At 44.8% G+C, this 23,674-nt stretch overlaps 1 protein-coding gene across 1 annotated transcript in view; it reads left to right on the forward strand.

Annotated features, from left to right (window-relative positions):
• ZWILCH (zwilch kinetochore protein) overlaps positions 1 to 22,404 on the forward strand; it is a 91,090-nt gene extending 68,686 nt beyond the window's left edge. Inside the window, exons 15-18 of the mRNA XM_030189792.1 lie at positions 5,251 to 5,387; positions 18,864 to 18,959; positions 21,596 to 21,714; positions 22,309 to 22,404. Coding sequence (XP_030045652.1) covers positions 5,251 to 5,387; positions 18,864 to 18,959; positions 21,596 to 21,714; positions 22,309 to 22,400 — 444 coding nt within the window. The 3' untranslated portion in view covers positions 22,401 to 22,404. The remainder of the gene's footprint in view (positions 1 to 5,250; positions 5,388 to 18,863; positions 18,960 to 21,595; positions 21,715 to 22,308) is intronic.
• The last annotated feature ends 1,270 nt before the right edge of the window (positions 22,405 to 23,674 follow it).

The raw sequence follows: 23,674 nt of genomic DNA on the forward strand, positions 1-23,674 counted from the left end.
TTCTATCAGTACCCTAGGGTGAATACCATCCGGTCCAAGAGATTTGCTACTCTTCAGTTTGCAGAACTGCTCCATTACGTCTTCCAGATTTACAGATATTTCAATAAGTTTTTCCGACTCTTCAGCTTCGAATACCCTGTCCAGCACCGGTATCCCACCCAAATCTTCCTCGGTGAAGACCGAAGCAAAGAACTCATTTAGTTTTTCTGCTATTTCTTTGTCTTCCTTGATCGCCCCTTTTACACCCCGGTCATCCAGCGGCCAACCGATTCTTTTGCTGGTTTCCTGCTTTTAACGTATCTAAAAAAAATTTTACTATCAGTTTTTGCCTCTATCGCTATCTTTCTTTCAAAATCCCTCTTTGCCTTTCTTATCAGCGCTTTGCATCTAACTTGATATTCCTAGTTATGCCGCTTCTTATTTTCCTCATTCGGTTCCTTCTTCCATTTTCTGAAGGATTCCTTTTTAGCTCCAATAGTCTCCTTTACCTCACTTTTTAACCACGCCGGCTGTCATTTGGTTTTCCGTCCTCCTTTTCTGATACGTGGAATACGTTTGGCCTGGGCCTCCAGGACGGTGTTTTTGAACAGCATCCACGCCTGTTGTAGGTTTCTTACCCTCTCAGTCGTTTCCCTAAGTTTTTTTTTTTACCGTTCTTCTCATTTTATCATAGCTTCCTTTTTTAAAGTTAAACGCTAACATATTTGACTTCTATGCTTACCTTTTTGAAAGCAAATTTCAAAGGCGATCATGTTATAATCACTGTTTTCAGGCGGCCCCCGGACCGCTACCTCCCGTACCAGATCATGTGCTCCATAAATGACTAAGTCTAGAATTTTTTCTTCTCTTGTCGGCTCCTGTACCAGCTGCTCCATAAAGCTGTCCTTTATTTCATCGAGGAAGTTTACCTCCCTAGCGTGCCCTGATGTTACATTAACCCAGTCTATATAGGGGTAATTAAAATCACTATAATAATTCGGAATAAGTAGGATCTATTTTCAATAATACTGTCACTCTCCTACCGGTTATGCAACGTGTTTGAGGGACACTTCTAATAAAAATGCAAAAAAGTACAAAAAAGTGGAGAAAAAAAGACCTCAGGTCACTCGGCTAATCCTCGTTCTTAAAGGACAAGCCTTTTGTATAATGAGGAGGCCTTATCAATCATGGGTCTCAAAAAAAACTCCACTTAATTTCTCATAAATTTCAAGTCCCAACAAACAGATGCATGAGAGACACTGTTTTCATATACATTCAAGCTTGGCAAGAGTACTTATCTCAATATGTAAATGCTTAGAAAGTCCAGCCGTATTCAAAATATTCTTGACAATCGAAAGGTCCCGACAGGGAAGCCCTGTTTCGCTAGATATAGTAGCTGCTTCAGGGGAATCTTTCACAATGTACGCAATCCCAAGCCTGTAAAATATCTCCGTCTCCAATCTCACTGGAACAGAAAATGGCGGACAGCTTCTCAATACCCGTGAAAAGTTTAAATACTCAGCGTCTGACGTCATCTCATTTTCATCCAATCAGACGGAGCACTATTCAAAGAAACGCTTTCCACTCAATTGCCACATTTAAACCTTTGGGAATGACAGTCTGTAAATTAAATATCCAACGTTGTTCTCTTTGTCTTAAAATTCGTCTGATGTCTCCCTTCCTTTCTGTTATTTTTATTTGTTCTAGTACAATGCATTTTAAAGCCGAAAATTGATGTTGATATTTCAAGCAATGTGTAACCATGGGCTCATAAATTTTACCCGTATGTATACAATGTCGGTGTTCTATTAACCGTGTTCTTAAATTCCGTGATGTTTGTCCCACGTAGCATAAACCACACGGGCATGTAATAACGTATATTACATGCGATGAAGCACAATCTGTGTTAGCGTATAACGTGTACGTTTTCTTTGAATGAGGATCCGTAAATATACGAGACTGTATCATGATATTGCATACAGAACAATGTCCACATGGACTATGACCACCTTCGTCTCTTCGTCCGACGGTGTCCCGATTCCAAACATCCGCGGGACATAACACATCATTAAAATTACTATTTCGTTGGAAGGCAAAAATCACACGTAAATCTTGAAAACAAGGGTGGACTTGTAGCAAAGATAGATGGCGTTTAACAATTTTAATCATTTTGTTTGAATGAACATTAAAACGTGTAACAAATGTCAATGTTTCTTCTGCCTCCTGAGTTTTTGGAGGAGGGTGTAACAACCAATCTCTGTGATTATTTCCAGCTCTTTTCTTGGCTTTAGCCACCAATTGTTTAGGATAGCCTCGATCTATTAACTTAGATTGTAATTGGGTGGCTTGTTGTGCATAACCATCTCGAGAAGAACAAGTTCTTCTATATCGAAGAAATTGTGCGAAAGGAATGTTGGTCCTGCAATGATACGGATGCATACTGTTGTATTGTAAAGTCGTATTCCTGTCAGTAGGTTTGATATGCACAGAGGTGTTCAAATGGTGTTGTTCTAAACTTACATCCACATCCAAAAAAGCAATCGATGAAACACTATGTTTAACTTCAAATCTAATCGTGTTATGACATGTGTTGAGTTCTTGTACAAATGAATTCAACTGTTCCAATGTCCCTCTCCAAGCCATGAAGATGTCATCTATATAGCGAAACCAACATATGGCATGGACAAATAACTCAGAAGTGTAAATCCACCGATTCTCAAAATATTCCATGAAAAGATTAGCAATAGTGGGAGAACAAGCAGCTCCCATAGAGACTCCTGTTTTCTGAAAATAGAATCTCTGGTTCCATGTGAAATAATTTCTAGATAAAGTAATGCGAATTAATTCAATGATAAATTCGGTAGGAATTAACTGGGGATGAGGTCTAGATTCTAGAATCTGTTCCAAAACTAGAATGGCCTCTTCCTGGGGTATGGATGTGTATAAAGCACATACATCCAGGGTGACTAGCAGAACAGCTGATTCGTCTTGTATCTGTAAAGATTCTAACAGCGTCAAAAAATGGGTGCTGTCCCGTACATATGAGCGTATTGTCAACATATGGGGTTGTAAGATCTTATCTATATATTGAGCAATTAAAATCACCCATTATTATTGCGTTGCCTAACTTATTTGCCTCCCTAATTTCCTTTAACATGACTTTGTCCGTCTGCTCATCCTGGTCGGGCGCACGGTAGTACACCCCTATCACCGTCCTTTTCCCCTTTGCACATGGAATTTTGATTCACAATGATTCCAAGAGGTCTTTTGTTTCCTGCAGAATTTTCAATCTATTTGATTCAAGCCTCTCATTAATATACAATGCTACTCCTCCCCCAATCCGGTCCACCCTATCACTTCGATATAATTTGTACCCCGGTATGACAGTGTCCCACTGGTTATCCTCCTTCCACCAGGTTTCAGAGATGCCTATTATGTCTATGTCTTCATTCAGTGCAATATATTCCAATTCTCCCATCTTATGTCTTAGGCTCCTAGCATTTACATATAGACACTTCAAGCTAGACTTGTTATTCCTTATCACATCATGTTGAACTATTTTACTATCTTTTGTCTGGTTTTGATTATTTTTATTTAAGGACATTGAATCTACTACAGTATCTTTTGCAACCTCCCTATCAAGAAACCCTGTCTTCCCTGTTTGGGCGATATCTTTGCAAGATACCTTATTCCAAACCATACGCTTTTGTGCGACTGTCTGCCTGCCCCCCATTACTAATTTAAAAGCTGCTCTATCTCTTTTTTAAATGATGATGCCAGCAGCCCTGGTCTTGGATGGTTTTTGATGAAAATTAAAAAGCTGTTAATAGTTCATTGAAATTTAACTGCTTTGGTATTGAATGAACCAGTTGCACACCATCCTATTTGACAAAGTGTAATTTGTTTGTATCTCCACCTGTTGGCAGATGGGCATAACCCACAATTTCTGGACTGATCTGTTCGGTCTAAATGAAATAAAATTAGCAGGTAAGATCTAACTTCATTTGTTTCTGCAATACTGTGTATCTTTTAAAGCATCTCTAGCAGAATGTCACCCTGTCAGGTAATGGTGCCCTACTTTTCCATGCATCAAACTCCCAGAGACAGACTAAATGAATTAGTTGCTAGGAGGTGGAGTGAATATAAAGAAAGAGTTTCTAATAAGTCTAATGTCAAAAGTAGAAAACACACAGATCAGATACATTGACATCTACACAAACATGTGACAGTTTTATCCAATGTTCTTATTGGTGCTTACTGAGAAATACATATATTAGAAAATAGGGCAGAGATTTTCTAAGCCTAATTCAATTCTTTCTACAGAGGCAATTTTATTAAAGTACCAGATTATTCGGTGTATAGCAGAATCTAACAGTGATGCAAGATTAATATTTCTAGTCTGGTGAAAAGTTTGCCCAAAGTGAAACCTTTTCTAAATGATGGTCTGGTACTTCGTTATACATTGGGTCAGTCTTGGAGGAAAGAGTGTCCCCTAACCCCATGCCGAGTCACAGGGACAGTACTTACTTATCTGCACCCTTCTCATCCACTGCTAACGCCAGACTCCGTTCCTTTTATCTTGCTGCACCATATGCCTGGAATAGACTTCCTGAGCCGGTACGTCAAACTCCATCTCTGGCCGTCTTCAAATCTAAGCTAAAAGCCGACCTTTTTGATGCTGCTTTTAACTCCTAACCCTTATTCACTTGTTCAGAACCCTTATTTTATCATCCTCACCTTAATATTCCCTTATCTCTTATTTGTCCTGTTTGTCTGTCCTAATTAGATTGTAAGCTCTGTTGAGCAGGGACTGTCTCTTCATGTTCAAGTGCACAGGGCTGCGTACGTCTAGTAGAGCTGTAGAAATGATAAGTAGTAGTAGTAGTAGTGAACCTCTGTATTACTCTTCCAGTAGAGGTTATGGAAACCAGGACAATGACATAATTCAGACATGCATAGGATAGACACAAAGACCCTTATTGGCAGATGGAGATGGAGAGTCACATTTCAAGAAAGATCTATGACAGCACAATAGATGTGCTCAAATAGACAGACTGGATGGATTAGGTGATTCTTTCTCTAACAACATACCAGGACATTGAGTCAATACTGCCTCAGAGGAAATGCCCTCTTTTGAGCCATTTATCTCACTTTTCTGCAACAGTGAGTCCCTTGGAGGTCTTTCATCTAAATAATTACTAGATCCCACCCTGCTTATCTTTATTAGAACTCAGTGGTTAATATTTCCTTGTTTTCTTTTCTCTGTTACAGGAATACTTTATTTCCTCTTCTGTTGATCTCCAGGAGCAAGTTCATCGTGTTCAGAAACTCCATCACATACTGGAGATTGTTGCCTACTGCGATGCTTTCCTGAACCTTAAGCACGAGAACCTTTATCCTCTGACACAGTAATTGCTATTTCTTTCAAAACACTCTGTTAACTGATTTGTTTTCCCAACTAGTACAGATTTTGCCACCAAGTTTGTACACTGTTACTGACACCTTCAAGCATGCTGTAGTCACACCACTCCTCAAAAAAACATCACTTGACCCTACCTGTCCCTCCAACTACCGCCCAATTTCCCTCCTGCCCTTCCTCTCCAAGATACTTGAACGCGCCGTTCATAGCCGTTGCCTTGATTTTCTCTCCTCTTATGCCATCCTTAATCCGCTTCAATCTGGCTTTCGCCCCCTACACTCGTCAGAAACGGCACTTGCTAAAGTCTGCAATGACGTGTTCCTTGCCAAATCCAAAGGCCACTACTCCATCCTCATCCTCCTCGACCTATCCGCCGCTTTTGACACTTCTTGCCACACTGTCATCATTTGTGTTCCAGGGCTCTGTCCTCTCCTGGTTCTCCTCTTATCTCTCCCACCGTACCTTCAGAGTACATTCTCATGGTTCTTCCTCCACCCCATCCCGCTCTCTGTTGGAGTTCCTCAGGGATCTGTCCTTGGTCCCCTTCTTTTTTCAATCTACACCTCTTCCCTGGGCTCCCTGATCTCATCTCATGATTTCCAATATCATCTTTATGCCGATGACACCCAGCTTTATCTCTCGACACCGGACATCACTGCGGAAACCCAGGCCAAGGTATCGGCCTGCTTATCCGACATTGCTGCCTGGATGTCCAACTGCTACCTGAAACTGAACATGGCCAAGACCGAGCTTATTGTCTTCCCCACCCAAACCCACTTCTCCTCTTCCTCCACTCTCTATCTCAGTTGATAACACCCTCATCCTCCCCGTCTCATCTGCCCGCAACCTCGGAGTCACCTTCGACTCCTCCCTCTCCTTCTCTGCGCATATCCAGCAGATAGCCAAGACCTGTCGCTTCTTCCTACTACTACTACTACTTAACATTTCTAGAGCGCTACTAGGGTTACGCAGTGCTGTACAATTTAACAAAGAGAGACAGTCCCTGCTCAAAGAGCTTACAATCTAATAGACAAGTGAACGGTCGGTCCGATAGGGGCAGTCAAATTGGGGCAGTCTGGATTCACTGAACGGTAAGGGTTAGGTGCCGAACGCAGCATTGAAGAGGTGGGCTTTAAGCAAAGACTTGAAGACGGGCAGGGAGGGGGCTTAGCAAAATTTGCCCTTTCCTCTCTGAGCACACCACCCGAACTCTCATCTACTCTCTCATTCTCTCGCCTTGACTACTGCAACCTACTCCTCATTGGCCTCCCACTTAGCCATCTATCCCCCCTTCAGTCCGTTCAGAACTCTGCTGCACATCTTATCTTCCGCCTGGACCGATATACTCATATCACACCTCTCCTCAAGTCACTGCACTGGCTCCCAATTAGGTACCGCATACAGTTCAAGCTTCTCCTGCTAACCTACAAATGCACTCGATCTGCAGCCCCTCCCTACCTCTCTACCCTCACTCCCCCTACGTTCCTACCCGTAACCTCCGCTCCCAAGACAAATCCCTCCTTTCAGTACCCTTCTCTACCACCGCCAACTCCAGGCTCCGCCCTTTCTGCCTCGCCTCACCCCATGCTTGGAATAAACTCCCTGAGCCCATTTGCCAGGCCCCCTCCCTGCCCATCTTCAAATCCTTGCTCAAAGCCCACCTCTTCAATGTCACCTTCAGCCACCATACCTCTATTCAGGAAATCTAGACTGCCCCAACTTGACATTTTGTCCTTTAGATTGTAAGCTCCTTTGAGCAGGGACTGTCCTTCTTTGTTAAACTGTACAGCGTTGCGCAACCCTAGTAGTGTTCTAGAAATGTTTAGTAGTAGTATTGCAGTGCACGCAATGCTTGTTACTTAAAACAACAGGTCAGTTCCTCCCACATTTAAGATTACAAAAAGACAGTGTTTTCCCATTAGAATTACAGTGACTAATAAGAAAAATGCCACAACATAGTAATATAGTAACATAGTAATATAGTAAATGACAGTAGCTAAAGACCTGTATGGTCCATCCAGTCTACCCAACAAGATAAACTCATTTTACATGGCATGTGATACTTTATATGTATACTCGAGTTTGATTTGTCCTTGCCTTTCTCAGGGCACAAACCGTAGAAGTCTGCCCAGTACTGTTCTTGTTTTTTTTTTTTTTTAAAGTATTTTTATTACTTTTTTAACATACAGAGAACAGATGCTAATACCAACATTTGAACCAATCTCCTGCGTGTTCAATCCTCTACTCCCTCCCCCCCCCCAACACATAATATTGATAATGACCGTTATGTCTACATGGTGCTGTTTTGTCCTAGTTCCATATTAAGGAGTTACTATAAGTTTGGGTGCGTCCAAATCCACGCCAGCTGCCAGTCTCCATGCTGTATACTTGTCCCACTGCTTGTAGAATTGTGTAATCCGTCCTGCCTTTATTGCAGTCATTTTGGACATTTGATAGAGATAATCCATCTTGTGTATCACCTTTATCACTGGTGGCATCGTGGGTTGCTTCCACGCCGACGCCAATGCAATCTTCCCTGCGACCAGCCACACCGAGGCCAGCCGATGTGCTGTCGATGGAATGGCTGCTGGTTGAAAATGTAATAGGCACGTCTCAGCCTTAAAGTCATATGGTTTCCCTATGATTTTTCCTAGCGTCTGAATTAGCTTCAACCAATACTCCTGTGCCTTGGGGCATGTCCACCATATGTGAGTCATATCACCCTTCTCCTTACACCCCCTCCAGCACCACCCGTTGCCTTTCTTATACATTTTTGCTATTTTGTGAGGAGTCATATACCATTGATACAACATTTTATATCCACTTTCCACTAGGGAACTAGAGATGGAAACTCTTAGCATATACATCAGTGCCTTATCCCACTTTTTGTTATCATAGCTTATCTTTAAAGCTTTTTCCCACCTTTGGGTGTAATATAGTATGATCCCAACGCTCTATATAGTCGAGATATACACCCTCTTTTACATCCTCCTCCCAAAGCCATCTCCAAGGCAGTATCCTCTATGGTCAGCTCCCTTTTAGCCCTCCTATTTACATAATCCCAGATTCTAGTATAGTGATAAAGGTGTGACCCTGGCAAATCAAATTCTTCTTGTAATTCTGCGAATGGTATCATACTCCCTTCTGCCCATATTTGGTTTAAAGCTACCAACCCCTTTTGTTTCCATATTGGAAACACTTGGAGGGGCATAATCGACCAGAAACGCCCATCTCCATGGGCGTTAATCTCCGAGAACGGGTCCGTGAAGGGGCGGAGTGAACCGTATTTTTTAAAAAAAAATAGACGCCCATGTTTTATTCGCCAAGGTGTGAGCTGGGCGTTTTTGCTTTTCACCGATAATGGAAAATGAAATCGCCCAGCTCAAAAACGAATAAATGCAAGGCATTTGTTCGTGGGAGGGGCCAGGATTCATAGTGCACTGGTCCCCCTCACATGCCAGGACACCAACCGGGCACCCTAGGGGGCACTTTTACAAAAACAAAAAAAAAGGGAAAAGAGCTCCCAGGTGCATAGCACTCTTCCCTTGGGTGTTGAGCCCCCCAAATCCCCCTCAACACCCACTGCCCACAAGTCTACACCATTACTATAGCCCTAAGAGGTGAAGGGGGGCACCTACATGTGGGTACAGGGGGTTTGGGGGGGTTGGACGACTAGTAGCATTAAGCAGCACAATTGTAACAGGTAGGGGGGGGATGGGCCTGGGTCCACCTGCCTGACGTCCACTGCACCCCCTAACAACTGCTCCAGGGACCTGCATACTGCTGCTTGGGAGGAGGGTATGACATTTGAGGGTGAAAGTAAAAAGTTGTGAAACATCATTTGTTGTGGTGGGAGGGGGTTAGTGACCACTGGGGGAGTCAGGGGAGGTCATCCCCGACTCCCTCTGGGGGTCATCTGGTCATTTAGGGCACTTTTTGGGGCCCTATTCGTCAAAAAACAGGGTCCAGGAAAAGTGCCCTAAATTCTAGCTACAAACGCATCCATTATCGGCGAAGGGCGCCCATCTCTGTTCGCCCGATAACCACGCCCCAGTTCCGCCTTCACCACGCCTCCGACACTCCCCCGTCAACTTTGTCCGCATCCGCGACGGAGTGCAGTTGAAAGCGTCCAAAGTTCGGCTTTCGATTATGCCGCTTTATTTGTTTTTGTGAGAAGAACGCCCATCTCCCGATTTAGGTTGGAACTTGGGCGTTATTCTCGTTCGATTATAAGCTGGATTGTCTGCTGCCCCTATAGGGCATCCCATTGCTGTCTGTATCTTCATGCGCCTAAAGTGTTTCCTACCTGGAAGGAACTTCTGTCGCAGGGTACTCCAAGTTTGTAAGGGAAAACGTACTGCGGGGGGTGCCCATCCTATACATGTTAATAATTGTCTCTGCGGGGCCCATAATATAGTGTCTAAGTTCTCCATACCCAACCAATGCTTCTCAATTTGTATCCAGGGCTTTACAATGTTGGAACCCCATGCCACCAGCACACGTAATTGTGCTGCTTGATAATATTGGAGGAAATTGGGTACCCCCATGCCCCCCTTGTCTTTAGGTTGGAACATGATAGCTGCCCTTACTCTAGGTGGTTTATGTTGCCATATGTAAGCAAATACTTTGCGATGTAAGCGACGAAAGAATTGTTGGGGGATTGGCAGGGGCAGTGCCAAAAATAAATATAGAATCTTTGGCAGGACCATCATCTTTACCGCTGATATCCGTCCCAGCCATGATAGCTCTAGCCCTTCCCACCTCTCTAATTCCTGGAACAATTCTCGAATTTTGTAAGGAAAATTTGCCTCATAGAGATCTGCTATTTTTGCTGTAAGATTGATCCCCAAATATCGCAGTGATCGAGTAACCCAGTGGAACGAATACCTCTGTCGCAGCGACTGCTCCAGCTCCTCGGGTAGGCCCACCCCCATTATCTCTGATTTGTCCATGTTCACCCGGAATCCCGATAGCCTCCCATACTCTTCTAAACTTTTCATTACCCCTGGTAGTGATTCTTGAGAGCGGGTTAATGTAAGCAAAATGTCGTCCGCAAACAACATTATCTTATAGGTCTCTGCCCCCAGGGTCAAACCATGTATATCAGTATGTTGTCTAATGCGTTGAGCCAGCGGCTCCATTGTAAGTGCAAAACAGTGGGGATAACGCGCAACCCTGACGGGTTCCCCGCCCTAGATGTATTAGCTCAGAGCTCGATCCGTTAATCCGCAGTGAAGCAATGGGATTAACATACAGCAATGCAAGCCATGAGGTGAACTGTCCCGAAATGCCCATCTGCTCCAATACTGAGAACATGAATGCCCAGCGGACCCGATCAAACGCCTTTTCGGCGTCTAGTGATAATAGTAGTGTTGGCTGTTTCGTGTCCCCCGCTTCATGAATGAGATGGATCGCTCTCCGGATATTGTCAAATGTCTGTCTCCCTCCTATGAACCCCGTTTGGTCAGCATGGACCAATTTCGGCATCACACGTTGTAATCGGTGGGCTAGGATTTTAGTGAAGATTTTATAGTCTGAACCTAGCAAAGAAATTGGGCGGTAAGATCCACATTTTTGAGGATCTTTTCCAGGCTTCAATAAAAGTGTTATAGTTGCCAGTCGCCACGAGTACGGTAGCTCTGTTTGAGAGTCCATTTCGTTAAATACTCGGACCAGTACCGGGGCCAACAGATTACTGTACTTTTTGTAATATTTATTTGTGTACCCGTCGGGGCCCGGGGCCTTCCCATTCGGCAGATCCCGGATGGCCCACTGCACCTCCTCCAACGTGATTGGGTTGGACAATGCCTCAGCTTCCCCTGCTGTCAGCTTTGGTAGCCTTGCCTGGATCAGATAGTTCTGAGCCTCTTGCGGTGTTGTTAATTCCTCAGCCTGGTATAACCCCTGATAGAATTTATAAAAGACATCCTTAATGTCCTCAAGTTTAGTGCATGTTTTCCCCTCGTCTGTGTGGATTGTGTGTATATAGGAGTTTAAAGCACGTTTCTTCAATTTATATGCTAATAATCTCGATGTTCTATTGCCAAATTCGAAATGTGTTTGCCTGACCTGTTGTAGCCGTTCTGCTACGTCTGCTAACTGTAGTTCCCTCAAAGCTAGCTGGATAGCATGTATGCGATTTTGATCGTGCTTTGATAGAGGTTGCTGTTGAGCTTGCAAGGTCAAGCCTAGCAATTCCGCGTGTAAAGCTTGTGTATGAGCATTCACTTGCTTCTTGATGTGTGCTTGGATCGCTATTATTTTCCCCCTGATTGCTGCTTTTAGGCCCTCCCATAATATCTGCGATGTGACCTCCCCATTGTCGTTAATAGCTAAATACTCCTTTATCTCTGCTTCTAGGCGGGTAATCACCGTAGTGTTTGCTAGCAACTCATCTCTAAAGCGCCACGTTGGGGTCTCTGGGGATCTCACCACCCACTCTAATTCCAATGTAACCGGTGCATGGTCTGACCACGTTCTTGGGAGTATTGATATTTCTTCTACTCTGGAGAATATGTTGGGAGGCCCTAGCCACATATCTATGCGTGAGTGTGAGTTATGAACCCCCGAGTGATATGTGTACCCCCTGGATTGTGGGTGTCGTTGGCGCCATAGATCTATTAAGTGCCAAGTCTCCTGGAATTTGTGTAACTGGGCTCTTTCTGATTGAGCATATCGCACTCCCTCTGTTGAGTTATCTAGCTTTGGACACAACGTCAAGTTGAAATCACCGCCCACTAATAAAGTGCCATTGATATTCTTACTCAGTATCTTGGATACTTCCTTATAAAAGGCGCCCTGGCGTTCGTTAGGGGCATATATGTTTAATAAGGAAAGCGTCTCATTCCCCAGTCTCACTATCAAAAGTAGGTATCTACCCTCCCTGTCCCTTATTACGTTCTGCACTTGCCATGGGTACTTGTTGGTCAATATGATAAGGACTCCCTTTTTCTTTTTTTCTTTGTGGTTAGATGCGAAATATATATGTCGACCTTTGCCCCCTGGACAGAGATGCTCCTTATCTGGTAGCAAGTGTGTCTCTTGTATAAAGGACACATCTGCCTTTAAGCGCTGCGTCTCTTTAAATAGCAGCTGGCGTTTTATAGGGGAATTTAGTCCCTTAACATTGAGGGTCATACATGTTATTCTACTCATCCCCAGATCTTGCAAAATAATCTATAGTTCATGCCCTCTAACTGATAGCTCACCCTTAACTCCCTTATTATGTTGGACACGGTCATCAAGTTTCCTCGCTTACCTCTTCTACCTCCCTTCCCCCCACCCATCCCATTTTCCCTCTTCCCTCCTAATTGGCACAACTGCACCCCGTGCATAGGTGTGCCTTTGGGAAAGAGACCTCACCCCCCTCTTTACACATATAAATATTTAGCATAACCCACCCGCAGAACAGTATCAAACCAGCAAACTGTAAAATATAACAAACCTACCACTTTCCATAAATCAAATGCACATCTTATAACAAAATAGATTTATCTATTGACACCATATCTGTAAGTCTCATTCTGTAGATAATCTTCCCACTTCAACTGCTATTCTGTGCTTCTGTTTTTGGTTTTTATTTTTATTTTATTTGTTTTAGTTGCTTCTTTTGTTCCTGCTCTTCTTCCACTTTCTGTTGCTCATTGTCCACTGGCCTCCAATACCGATCTTAAACGGGGGTCCGAGTATTGTCGCTGAAGGCGTCCCCTGCCCTTTGTCACTCGTTGCCAGCGCGGCTTGGTCGGTTTAGCCGTGGCGGATGGATGAGTTGTATTCCCTTCCTTAGCGCAAGAACCGTCAGGCAATATCTCTCTTGCTTCCTCCAGGTTACGTATTTGATGAAGCTTACCGTCTTTATAGAAGCGCAAGGCAAAGGGATAGCTCCAACGGTATCGGATCCCCTCAGTTTGTAGCAATTGTGTGAAGGGTTTCAATTCTGCTCGCCTCTTCAAAGTGCAAGCCGCTAAATCTTGATAGCAATGTAACGCATACGAATCCCACTGAAAGTCTGACGCCGCCCGGGATGCCTGCATGATCTTTTCTTTTAGCTTGAAGTCTGCAAAACATGCAATGAGGTCCCGCGGCTTATTTGCTCTTGGTGGTCCCAACGCCCGATGGGCGCGCACAATCTGAATCTCTGCTGGTTGCTTGTTGATTTGTATCGTGGTCAGCAATGCACTTGCGATCTTCTGCGCCACCCCCTCACAGTCAGCATATGTTGGAACCTCTGGAAGTCCTCTAAACCTTACGTTGTTTCTTCTGCTGCGGTTCTCCAAATCCTCCAGCTTGTCCCAAATCCGTTGTGACTCTTGTTTCGACTCAGCTGTATGGCGGTTCAAGCTCTGTATTGCTTTGGCCTGCTCCTCCAGCCTGTCTTCATTCTCCGCCACGCGGACGCCGAGTGCCCCTATCTCTCCTCTCAGGTCCGCCCCCAGCGCCGCGAGGTCCGAGCGCATGGCCTTCAGGTCTGATTGAATTTCCTTCACCCAAGAGCCGATATCCCGCAAGGTGGTCTCCTCCTGTCCCGGGCCGTCCCCCGACTCAAACAGAGGTGGGGAATCATGCTCTTGCTGTTCGCTTGGTGAGTCGGGCGGTCGATCCGCCGAGGCGTCGCCATGTTTGTTCGCGGTTGCGTTCGCGTACGCGAATGCCGACAAATCAACCACGGAGGCTTGTGATAACATCATTCCTTGCTTGGCTGTTGTTTATTATTGTTTATCTCTCTCAGCTTCCTCAAAAACCGCTGTTTTAGCGAGGTGGTTTTATTATTTCTGCTCGGGGCTCGTCGGAGCTCTTGGCTTAGGCTGCCATCTCCGCTGGTGACGTCACTTCCTCCCCAGTACTGTTCTTGTACTAAGTTCTGAAGCTAACATTGAAGCCCCTTAAAATTTGCACTCTATTCAGTCACGATCAGGGCATAGACCGTAGAAGTCTGCCCAGCTCCCGTTTTGTTTCCCAATTACCAGCGTCGCCACCCAATCTCCGCTAAGATTCCACGGAACCATTCCTACTAAACAGGATTCCTTTGTGTTTATCCCACGCATGTTTGAATTCCATTACCATTTTCATCTCCACCACCTCCCGCAGGAGGACATTCCACATATCCACCACCCTCTTCGTGAAAAAATACTTCCTGACATTATTCCTGAGTCTGCCCCCCTTCAACCTCAATTCATGTCCTCTAGTTCTGCCGCCTTCCCGTCTCCGGAAAAGGTTCGTTTGCGGATTAATACCTTTCAAATATTTGAACGTCTGCATCATGTCACCCCTGTTTCTCCTTTCCTCCAAGGTATACATGTTCAGGTCAGCAAGTCTGTCCTCGTACGGTTTGCAACGCAAATCCCATACCATATTTGTAGCTTTTCTTTGCACCGCTTCCAGTCTTTTTACATCTTTAGCAAGATACGGCCTCCAAAACTGAACACAATGCTCCAAGTAGGGCCTCATCAACGACTTGTAGAGGGGCATCAACACCTCCTTTCTTCTGCTGGTTATACCCCTCTCTATGCAGCCTAGCATCCTTCTGGCCATGGCTGTCGCCTTGTTGCATTGTTTCTTCACCTTCAGATCCTCTGACACCAACACCCCAAGGTCTCTCTCCTGAGTCGAGCTTACTAATTTCTTCCCTCCTATTCAGTATCTCTCTTTTGGGTTTCTGCATCCCAAATGCATCACTCTACACTTCTTGGCATTAAATTTTAACTTGATACTCAATACTATGCATTGGGGTCTATGTAATTCAAGCTGGTGTGGTTAATGAATAATTACAATTCCACCAGTATATTCTATGTAATAATTCAATTATTCTTATTTTTATATTTTTATAATGCAGTGCTCGGAATTTGCTTGAGTGCCTTATACCATAAAGAATGGAGTCTGCTCGTAGCAACCCACCATCATAGCACCAATCCTGCCTATCTCCAAAGTTATTTAGGTGACCGCTGCAATGCTTTGTTAAAATATGATACGGATCACTTATCTGTAGGCGGTCGGTTACATAGTAACATAGCATAGTAACATAGTAGATGACGGCAGAAAAAGACCTGCACGGTCCATCCAGTCTGCCCAACAAGATAACTCATATTTGCTGCTTTTTGTGTATACCCTACTTTGATTTGTACCTGTGCTCTTCAGGGCACAGACCGTATAAATCTGCCCAGCACTATCCCTGCCTCCCAACCACCGACCGTATAAGTCTGCCCAGCACTATCCCCGCCTCCCAACCACCAGCCCCTCCTCCCAACCACCGGCTGGCACAGACCGTATAAGTCTGCCCAGCACTATCCTCACCTCCCAACCACCAGCCCTGCCTCCCAACCACAGGCTCTGGCACAGACCGTACAAGTCTGTCCAGGACTATCCCCGCCTCCCAACCACCAGTCCCGCTGCCCACCACCGGTTCTGGCACAGACCGTATAAGTCTGCCCAGCACTATCCCCGCCTCCCAACCACCAGCCCCACCTCCCGATCTTGATTAAGCTCCTGAGGATCCATTCCTTCGGCACAGGATTCCTTTATGCTTATACCACGCATGTTTGAATTCCGTTACCGTTTTCAATTCCACCACCTCCTGCGGGAGGGCATTCCAAGCATCCACTACTCTCTCCGTGAAAAAATACTTCCTGACATTTTTCTTGAGTCTGCCCCCCTTCAATCTCATTTCATGTCCTCTCGTTCTACCACCTTCCCATCTCCGGAAAAGGTTCGTTTGCGGATTAATACCGTTCAAATATTTGAACGTCTGTATCATATCACCTGTTTCTTCTTTCCTCCAGAGTATATATGTTTAGTTCAGCAAGCCTCTCCTCATACGTCTTGTAATGCAAATCCCATACCATTCTCATAGCTTTTCTTTGCACCGCTTCAATTCTTTTTACATCCTTAACAAGATACGGCCTCAAAAACTGAACACAATACTCCAGGTGGGGCCTCACCAACGACTTATACAGGGGCTTCAACACCCCCTTTCTTCTGCTGGTCACACCTCTCTCTATACAGCCTAACAACCTTCTAGCTACGGCCACCGCCTTGTCACACTGTTTCGTCGCCTTCAAATCCTCAGATACTATCACCCCAAGATCCCTCTCTCCGCCCGTACCTATCAGACTCTCCCCGCCGAACACATACGTCTCCCGTGGATTTCTATTCCCTAAGTGAGAAATGCTAAATAGTAGTAGTAGTAGTAAGTGCATCACTTTGCATTTCTTCGCATTGAATTTTAATTGCCAAACCTTAGACCATTCTTCTAGCTTCCTCAGATCCTTTTTCATGTTCTCCACACCCTCCGGGGTGTCCACTCTGTTGGAAATCTTGGTATCATCCGCAAATAGGCAAACTTTACCTTCTAACCCTTCGGCAATGTCACTCACAAATATATTGAAGAGAATCGGCCCCAGCACCGATCCCTGAGGCACTCCACTACTCACCTTTCCTTCCTCCGAGCGAATTCCATTCACCACCACCCTCTGGCGTCTGTCCGTCAACCAGTTCCTAATCCAGTTCACCACTTCAGGTCCTATTTTCAGCCCCTCCAGTTTATTTAAGAGCCTCCTGTGGGGAATCGTGTCAAAAGCTTTGCTGAAATCTAAGTAGATTACGTCCATAGCTCGTCCCTGATTCAATTCTCCTGTCACCCAATCAAAGAACTCAATGAGATTCGTTTGGCACGATTTCCCTTTGGTAAAACCATGTTGTCTCGGATCTTGCAACTTATTGGCTTCCAGAAAATTCACTATCCTTTTTTTCAGCATCGCTTCCATTACTTTTCCAATAACCGAAGTGAGGCTTACCGGCCTGTAGTTTCCAGCTTCTTCCCTATCACCACTTTTGTGAAGAGGGACCACCTCCGCCGTTCTCCAATCCCTCGGAACCTTTCCCGTCTGCAAGGATATATTAAACAAATCTTTAAGAGGACCCGCCAGAACCTCTCTGAGCTCCCTCAATATCCTGGGGTGGATCCCGTCCGGTCCCATGGCTTTGTCCACCTTTAGCTTTTCAAGTTGTTGATACACACTTTCTTCCGTGAACGGTGCTCTATCCACTTCATTCTCAATTGTATTATTTCCAGTCCATCGCGGTCCTTCTCCAGGATTTTCCTCTGTGAAAACAGAACAAAAGTATCTATTTAGCAAATTTGCTTTTTCTTCATCATTTTCCACATAGCGGTTCGCAGTATCTTTTAGTCTCACAATTCCCTTTTTAGTCATTCTCCTTTCACTAATATAACTGAAGAAAATTTTGTCACCCCTCCTTACATTTCTAGCCATTTGTTCTTCCGCTTTTGCCAATCGTATCTCTCTCTTGGCTTCTTTCATTTTCATCCGGTAATCCTCCACGTGTTCCTTTTCTTGAGTTTTTCTGTATTTCTGGAACGCCAACTCTTTAGCCTTTATTTTCTCAACCACTTGCTTGGAGAACCATATCGGTTTCCTTTTTCCTCTTGCTTTTATTTACTTTCCTTACATAAAGGTTCGTGGCCCTATTTATAGCTTCTTTCAGCCTGGACCACTGTCCTTCCACTTCTCGTATGTCCTTGTGTTCTAGTGACGTGATAACAGGGATAAGTCAGACGAGAGACCCCTCCTGTTTCTTTTACAGTTGAGATAAATTCCCTTGAGAACGCCATGATTGTGAAACGTGGTTCCAGGTCGGGAATAAAGATGATTTTTTAAATTCACGTCACTAGAACACGGGTGAAGGTTCGGCAACAACCACATGAGATCAACCGTTGAAATCAACCGACCGCCTACAGATAAGTGATCCGTATCATATTTTAGCAAAGCATTGCAGCGGTCACCTAAATAACTTTGGAGGTAGGCAGGATCGGTGCTATGATGGTGGGTTGCAACGAGCCAACTCCATTCTTTATGGTATAAGGCACTCGAGCAAATTCTGAGCACTGCATTATAAAAATATAAAAATAAGAATAATTGAATTATTGCATGGAATATACTGGTGGAATTGTAAATATTTATTAAATTTTAACTGGCAGACCCACGACCATTCTTCTAAGGTTCGGAGATCCTTTCTCATCGTTTCTACTCCCTCCAGGATATCCACTCTATTGGCTATTTTCGTGTCATCCGCAAAAAGGCACACCTTTCCTTCCAACCCTTCAGCAATATCTCCCACAAATATATTAAGACAGAATTGGCCCCAGCACCGACCCCTGAGGAACTCCACTGCTCACCTTTCTTTCCTCCGAGCGGATTCCATTTACCACCACCCTCTGCCACCTGTCAGTCAACCAGTTTCTTATCCAGTTTACCACTTATGGTCCTAAGTTCAACCCTTTTAACTTATTCACGTATGGCATTTACAGAAAAGCAGCGTGCTGATGGGTTGCTACTTCTGGCAAGCAGATTAGAAGGAATTTTTTAGGCTTATTTGTGATGTTTTGTAAGTTTTTTTGTTTGTTTAAAAATAATCTTTGCTACTTTCTTACTCGTTTATTTTAACTTTGTAGGTTCTGTTTAAAGTACTACAAAGAAAATCCTTGGAATGTGCAGCATGTGTTCCAGCTACCAATCAGGCCATCTTTCATCCATGACTTTTACCAAAAGTAAGCCTTATGTTACAATTAACAGGCCCCTCACAGGGGCGTAGCCACGGGTGGGCCCTGGCCCACCCACTTAGAGCTCTGGCCCACCGAGCAGCAGTGCATTCCATAGGCGCTCAGAATATAAAGCTCAGGGAGGCAGTTTTTCCCACCAGCTGTTGCTTCACTGGTATTGCCCACACCCGCAGCTGGCATTCTAAAAGTTTTGTTCCCTCCCTCGCTTACTATCACTTCTGGGCCACGTTTTTTATTCTACAGCAAAGCCACGCTGGACCGGGACTCTTTGCAGGCTGCGGCTGCTTCCTACAGGCCAGCCCCTACCTCCTCTGAAAAAGGAAGTTATATCTGAGAAGGCAGGGCTGGCCCAAAGGAAGCAGCATGCAGAGAGTCCCGGTCCAGCATGGCTTTGTTGTAGAATAAAAAATGCGGCCCAGAAGTGAGAGTAAGCGAGGGAGGGAACAAAACTTTTAGAATGCCAGCCGGGGGTGGGGGGCAATACCAGTGAAGTAGCAGCTGGCGGAGAAATACTGCTTCCCCGAGCCTTATATTCAGCAACATGCCGGTGGGTAGCTTTGGGGAGAGTGTCAGGTAGACAGGAGCATTGTTGGTGTGGGAGAGTAAGATGAGGCAATGCTGGGTGGGGTGGAGAAATAATTGTTGGACATGCATGGGGGGGGGGGGGGGAGTGAGATGCTGTATGGGGAGAAAAGGAAGCGGGAGGGAAAATTGCTTTACATGGGTGGGGAGAGGCTGCACAGGAGTTGTGAAGGACGAGAGAGGGAAATCAATGCTGAACAAGGCAGTAGAGTGGAGGGAAGAAAAAAGTGTTGGACATGGCAGGGGAGGGAGGGTGAGATTAGGGGAGAAATGTTGGAACATGGCAGTGCGGTGGGGAGGGAGAAATGGAGAGATGCTGCATGGAGGGAAGAAGAAATGTTAGGGCACAAGAGAGAGAGAGAGAAGTGGTGGACAATAACAGAGGAGGAGGGAAGATAGGAAGAGATGTTGGACATGGGGTGGAGGAGAGGGAAGGAGAAATGCTGCACAAGAAAGGGGTAGGAGAGAAAGAGGGAGATGTTGGATGGATGAGAGGGAAGAGAGTGGGAGACATGCTGGACTATGGGGAGGGGCAGGAAGGAAGGAAGGAAGGAAGAAAGAAGGGATAGGAAGATGGTGGGGGCGGAGTGGAAGGGACAGGGAGATGTCAGGCTGTGAGGGTAGGGAGGAGAGAAAAAGGGATCAGATGCTAGGCTAGAAGGGTGGAGGATGGGAGACAGTAGGAATGGTGGAAACCATGTGGGAGAGGGTGAGGGGTAGGGTGTGTGGCAAGAAAATGAATGAGGATAGTGATTACAGGGGGTAGAAATATGGTAATGGTGAATAAATTGACAGGAATGGAAGGCTGGGAAAGATGGGGAATAGGAATGCTAGTGGGTGACAGAAGGAGATGGAAATTTGATAGGTATCTGAAAAGTAAAAAGAAGGAAAAGGTTAGAAAGAGGGTGAAATTTGAGTGGACAGAGAGCAGAAGAGAAGAAAAAAAGAGAGGAAAGAGCGGAAATGAAAAGATCAATATGTAAGAGGCAAGTGTAGTGAGGAAATGGAAGAAGAGGGGACAAAAGACAAATAGCAGCTGATTGAAGGAGAATTAGCAGAAGACACAGGAAAGCGGGAAAGAGAAAGTGGAACCAGCATGATGGAATAATAAAATGTCCAGACAACAAAGGTAGAAAAAGCATTTTATTTTGAATGTTTTAAATGGAGTATGCTAGCTTTGGAAAATGTGCATAGTGGATGTCTTATTACTGTATTCAATAGAAAAGGAATTTTATTTCTCCAGTGTTACAGTATATGCGGAGGTTCCCAGTTCAGTTTTTGTCTTCATATTTTTATTTCTAATCTGTGATCCCTTGTTCTGCTGGTATGATTATAATGGTAGATGAGGAGATTAGAGAGAAGGCAGAGAGGAGAGGGAATTGATGGGGGGAAAACTTTTGTTTTTATTTTCTGCCCTGGGCCCCAGCATGTCTTAACACCAGCTCTGACCCTTCTGTTAGCTGGTGAGGATCCCCGCCAGGTGAGGATCTCCTCTGAAGGTAACCAGAAAGCTCAGCAGACAAGGCAACATCCTTGAACCAACAATAACTAAGCATGCATGGAGTGCTGGCATCGGTGGCTCAAGGAGTTTTTTTTTTTGTTTGTTTTGTTACATTTGTACCCCGCGCTTTCCCACTCATGGCAGGCTCTATGCGGCAGGCAATGGAGGGTTAAGTGACTTGCCCAGAGTTCACAAGGAGCTGCCTGTGCCGGGAGTCGAACTCAGTTCCTCAGTTCCCCAGGACCAAAGTCCACCACCCTAACCACTAGGCCACTCCTCCACTCCTGCCAAGCTTGGTAAAAGGGAGTTCTGGCCATCTTTGGAGGAAGTCTTCAGCTGGCAGAGCTTGGGGATCCTCATCACCTAAAGTATTTATATTTTGAGTTGGGAGGTGCTAGGGAGGGAGGGGGGGCAGAGAGAAAACTTTGTTCCCACCCACTTTGGGCTCTGTCCCATCCATAATTAGCAGTCTGGCTATGCCACTGGCCCCTCAGACCAAAAAATATGATTTTCTGCTATGTCTTTGTGATGGTTTCCTTAGCTCACATCCACAGATGTGGAAGGTGGAAATAAGCAGTGGGCATGGGCAGAAGGAAGTGAAGACAGTGTGGCAGGTCAGCACGAAGCCCCCAGTTCAGCATGTAATCTTCACTGATCCAGGTAAGGAGACCTTGTCTCTAAGACTTCATTATGTCTTTTCAGTGGGTAAAGCACAGGTCTTTGACATCTGGAGACACAGGTTTCAGTCCGGCCTCTCCTATATTTTTTTTTTGTTACATTTGTACCCCGTGCTTTCCCACTCATGGCAGGCTCAATGCAGCTTACATGGGGCAATGGAGGGTTAAGTGACTTGCCCAGAGTCACAAGGAGCTGCCTGTGCCTGAAGTGGGAATCAAACTCAGTTCCTCAGTTCCCCAGGACCAAAGTCCACTCCTCCACTCATAGCACTCTTCATAAAGTAATTCCCTCATATTCTCTCTGATTGCCATGTCCCTCCTCTTTATGGCGGTGGTCTAGATCTCAGCTTGAGAAGCATGCTGTCTTGCATTTTGCCTGTTCACCTGAAGGTGCTAAAGTTCCATATCCGTCTCCTTACTAGACTGTTTGGTCCCAGGCTTGAACATGTTTTGGAGTACCAGGCCTCATACCAAACCCCTCTCTTCTTGTTTGCCTTTAACTTCATGTTTCACACTCTGATAATTTTGCTGTGGGACCTTTAACGCTTCCACTTACTGTATTTTGTTTGTGGTACAGATCTTCCTTTGGAAACGACAGTCAATGGCAGCGGTGAAGAAGTTTTGTATTTTATCACAATGGTTAGCTGCAGCCAGGTGCATTTTGTATAAAAAAGAACAAACGCTGCTACACAGGATATCCATTTTACAGGTATGTTTTTCCTATCCACTCATACATAACATGTTTCTGGTTCTAAACTGACCATGTTTTGAGTTTGAATAGACAAAGTTTGAACCATCTTGCTTGCGTGCCAGAGTGCATAAGGCTGGTTATTGCTGTTATTCCAAAGATAATTCATAAGAAGCAACATTTTTGTTTATATTATGGACATATTATTGTCACATTGCTATCTTTTAAGTGTTTCCCCTTCAACTCACAAGATTTCCCTGGCAGGACTCATGTTGGCAAAGTGTGTAAATAGTATCACAAATGAACCTGATAATGCACTATGCCAGGCACTTCTCTTATTGACCTATAAATGCATTCACTGCCGCTCCCCAGTACCTTTCCACTCTTGTCTCTCCCTACGCCCCCCCCCCCCCCCTCGGGTACTCCATTCTGTTGATAAATCTCTCTTATCTGTCCCCTTCTCCTCTACTGCTAATTCCAGACTCTGTTCCTTTTATCTTGCTGCATCTCACGCCTGGAATAAACTTCCCGAGCCTGTACATCTAGCCCCCTCTTTGGCTGTTTTCAAGTCCAAACTTAAAGCCCACCTCTTTACCACTGCTTTTGACTCCTAACCACTGCTCACTTGCCCTGTCCTTTTTATCCTCACCTCTTTATTCCCTTAACCTTAATTGTTCTGTCTGTCTGCCTGTCTTATCTAGATTGTAAGCTCTTTCAGCAGGGACTGTCTTTTTTGTGTATGGTGTACAGCACTGCTTATGCCTTGTAGCACTATAGAAATGATAAGTAGTAGTAGTAGTATTTATTTATTTATTATATTTGTATCCCACACTTTCCCACTAAAAGCAGGCTCAATGCGGCTTACATAGTAATAGGTAACATAGAATTTTGTTATGTAAAGTAGGAAATTAAGTATAACATTATAGAAGGATGGATGGGTAGGTAGGTAGAGACAGGTGATAGAGAGAGGAGGGTAAGGTGGGAGATAGATTCTGGGTCAATGTCGTTTTCTCTTTAGTATATGTAAGGTAGATGGGTTCATGAGATTAATCTGGGTCTTTTGGGTAGGCTTGTTTGAATAGATGGGTTTTTAATGCTTTTCTGAATGCTAGGTGGTCATGGATTGCTCGGATAGGTCTAGGGAGAGCGTTCCATAGACGGCTGCCCAGGAAGAAGAAATTGGATCCATAATAAGTTTTGTACTTGAGACCTTTACAGCAAGTGGATCTCAGTACTGAGATGGGGAGGAGGGGAG

This window comes from Microcaecilia unicolor, chromosome 1 (genome assembly GCF_901765095.1).
Source record: "Microcaecilia unicolor chromosome 1, aMicUni1.1, whole genome shotgun sequence".
Classification (NCBI taxonomy): Eukaryota; Metazoa; Chordata; class Amphibia; order Gymnophiona; family Siphonopidae; genus Microcaecilia; species Microcaecilia unicolor.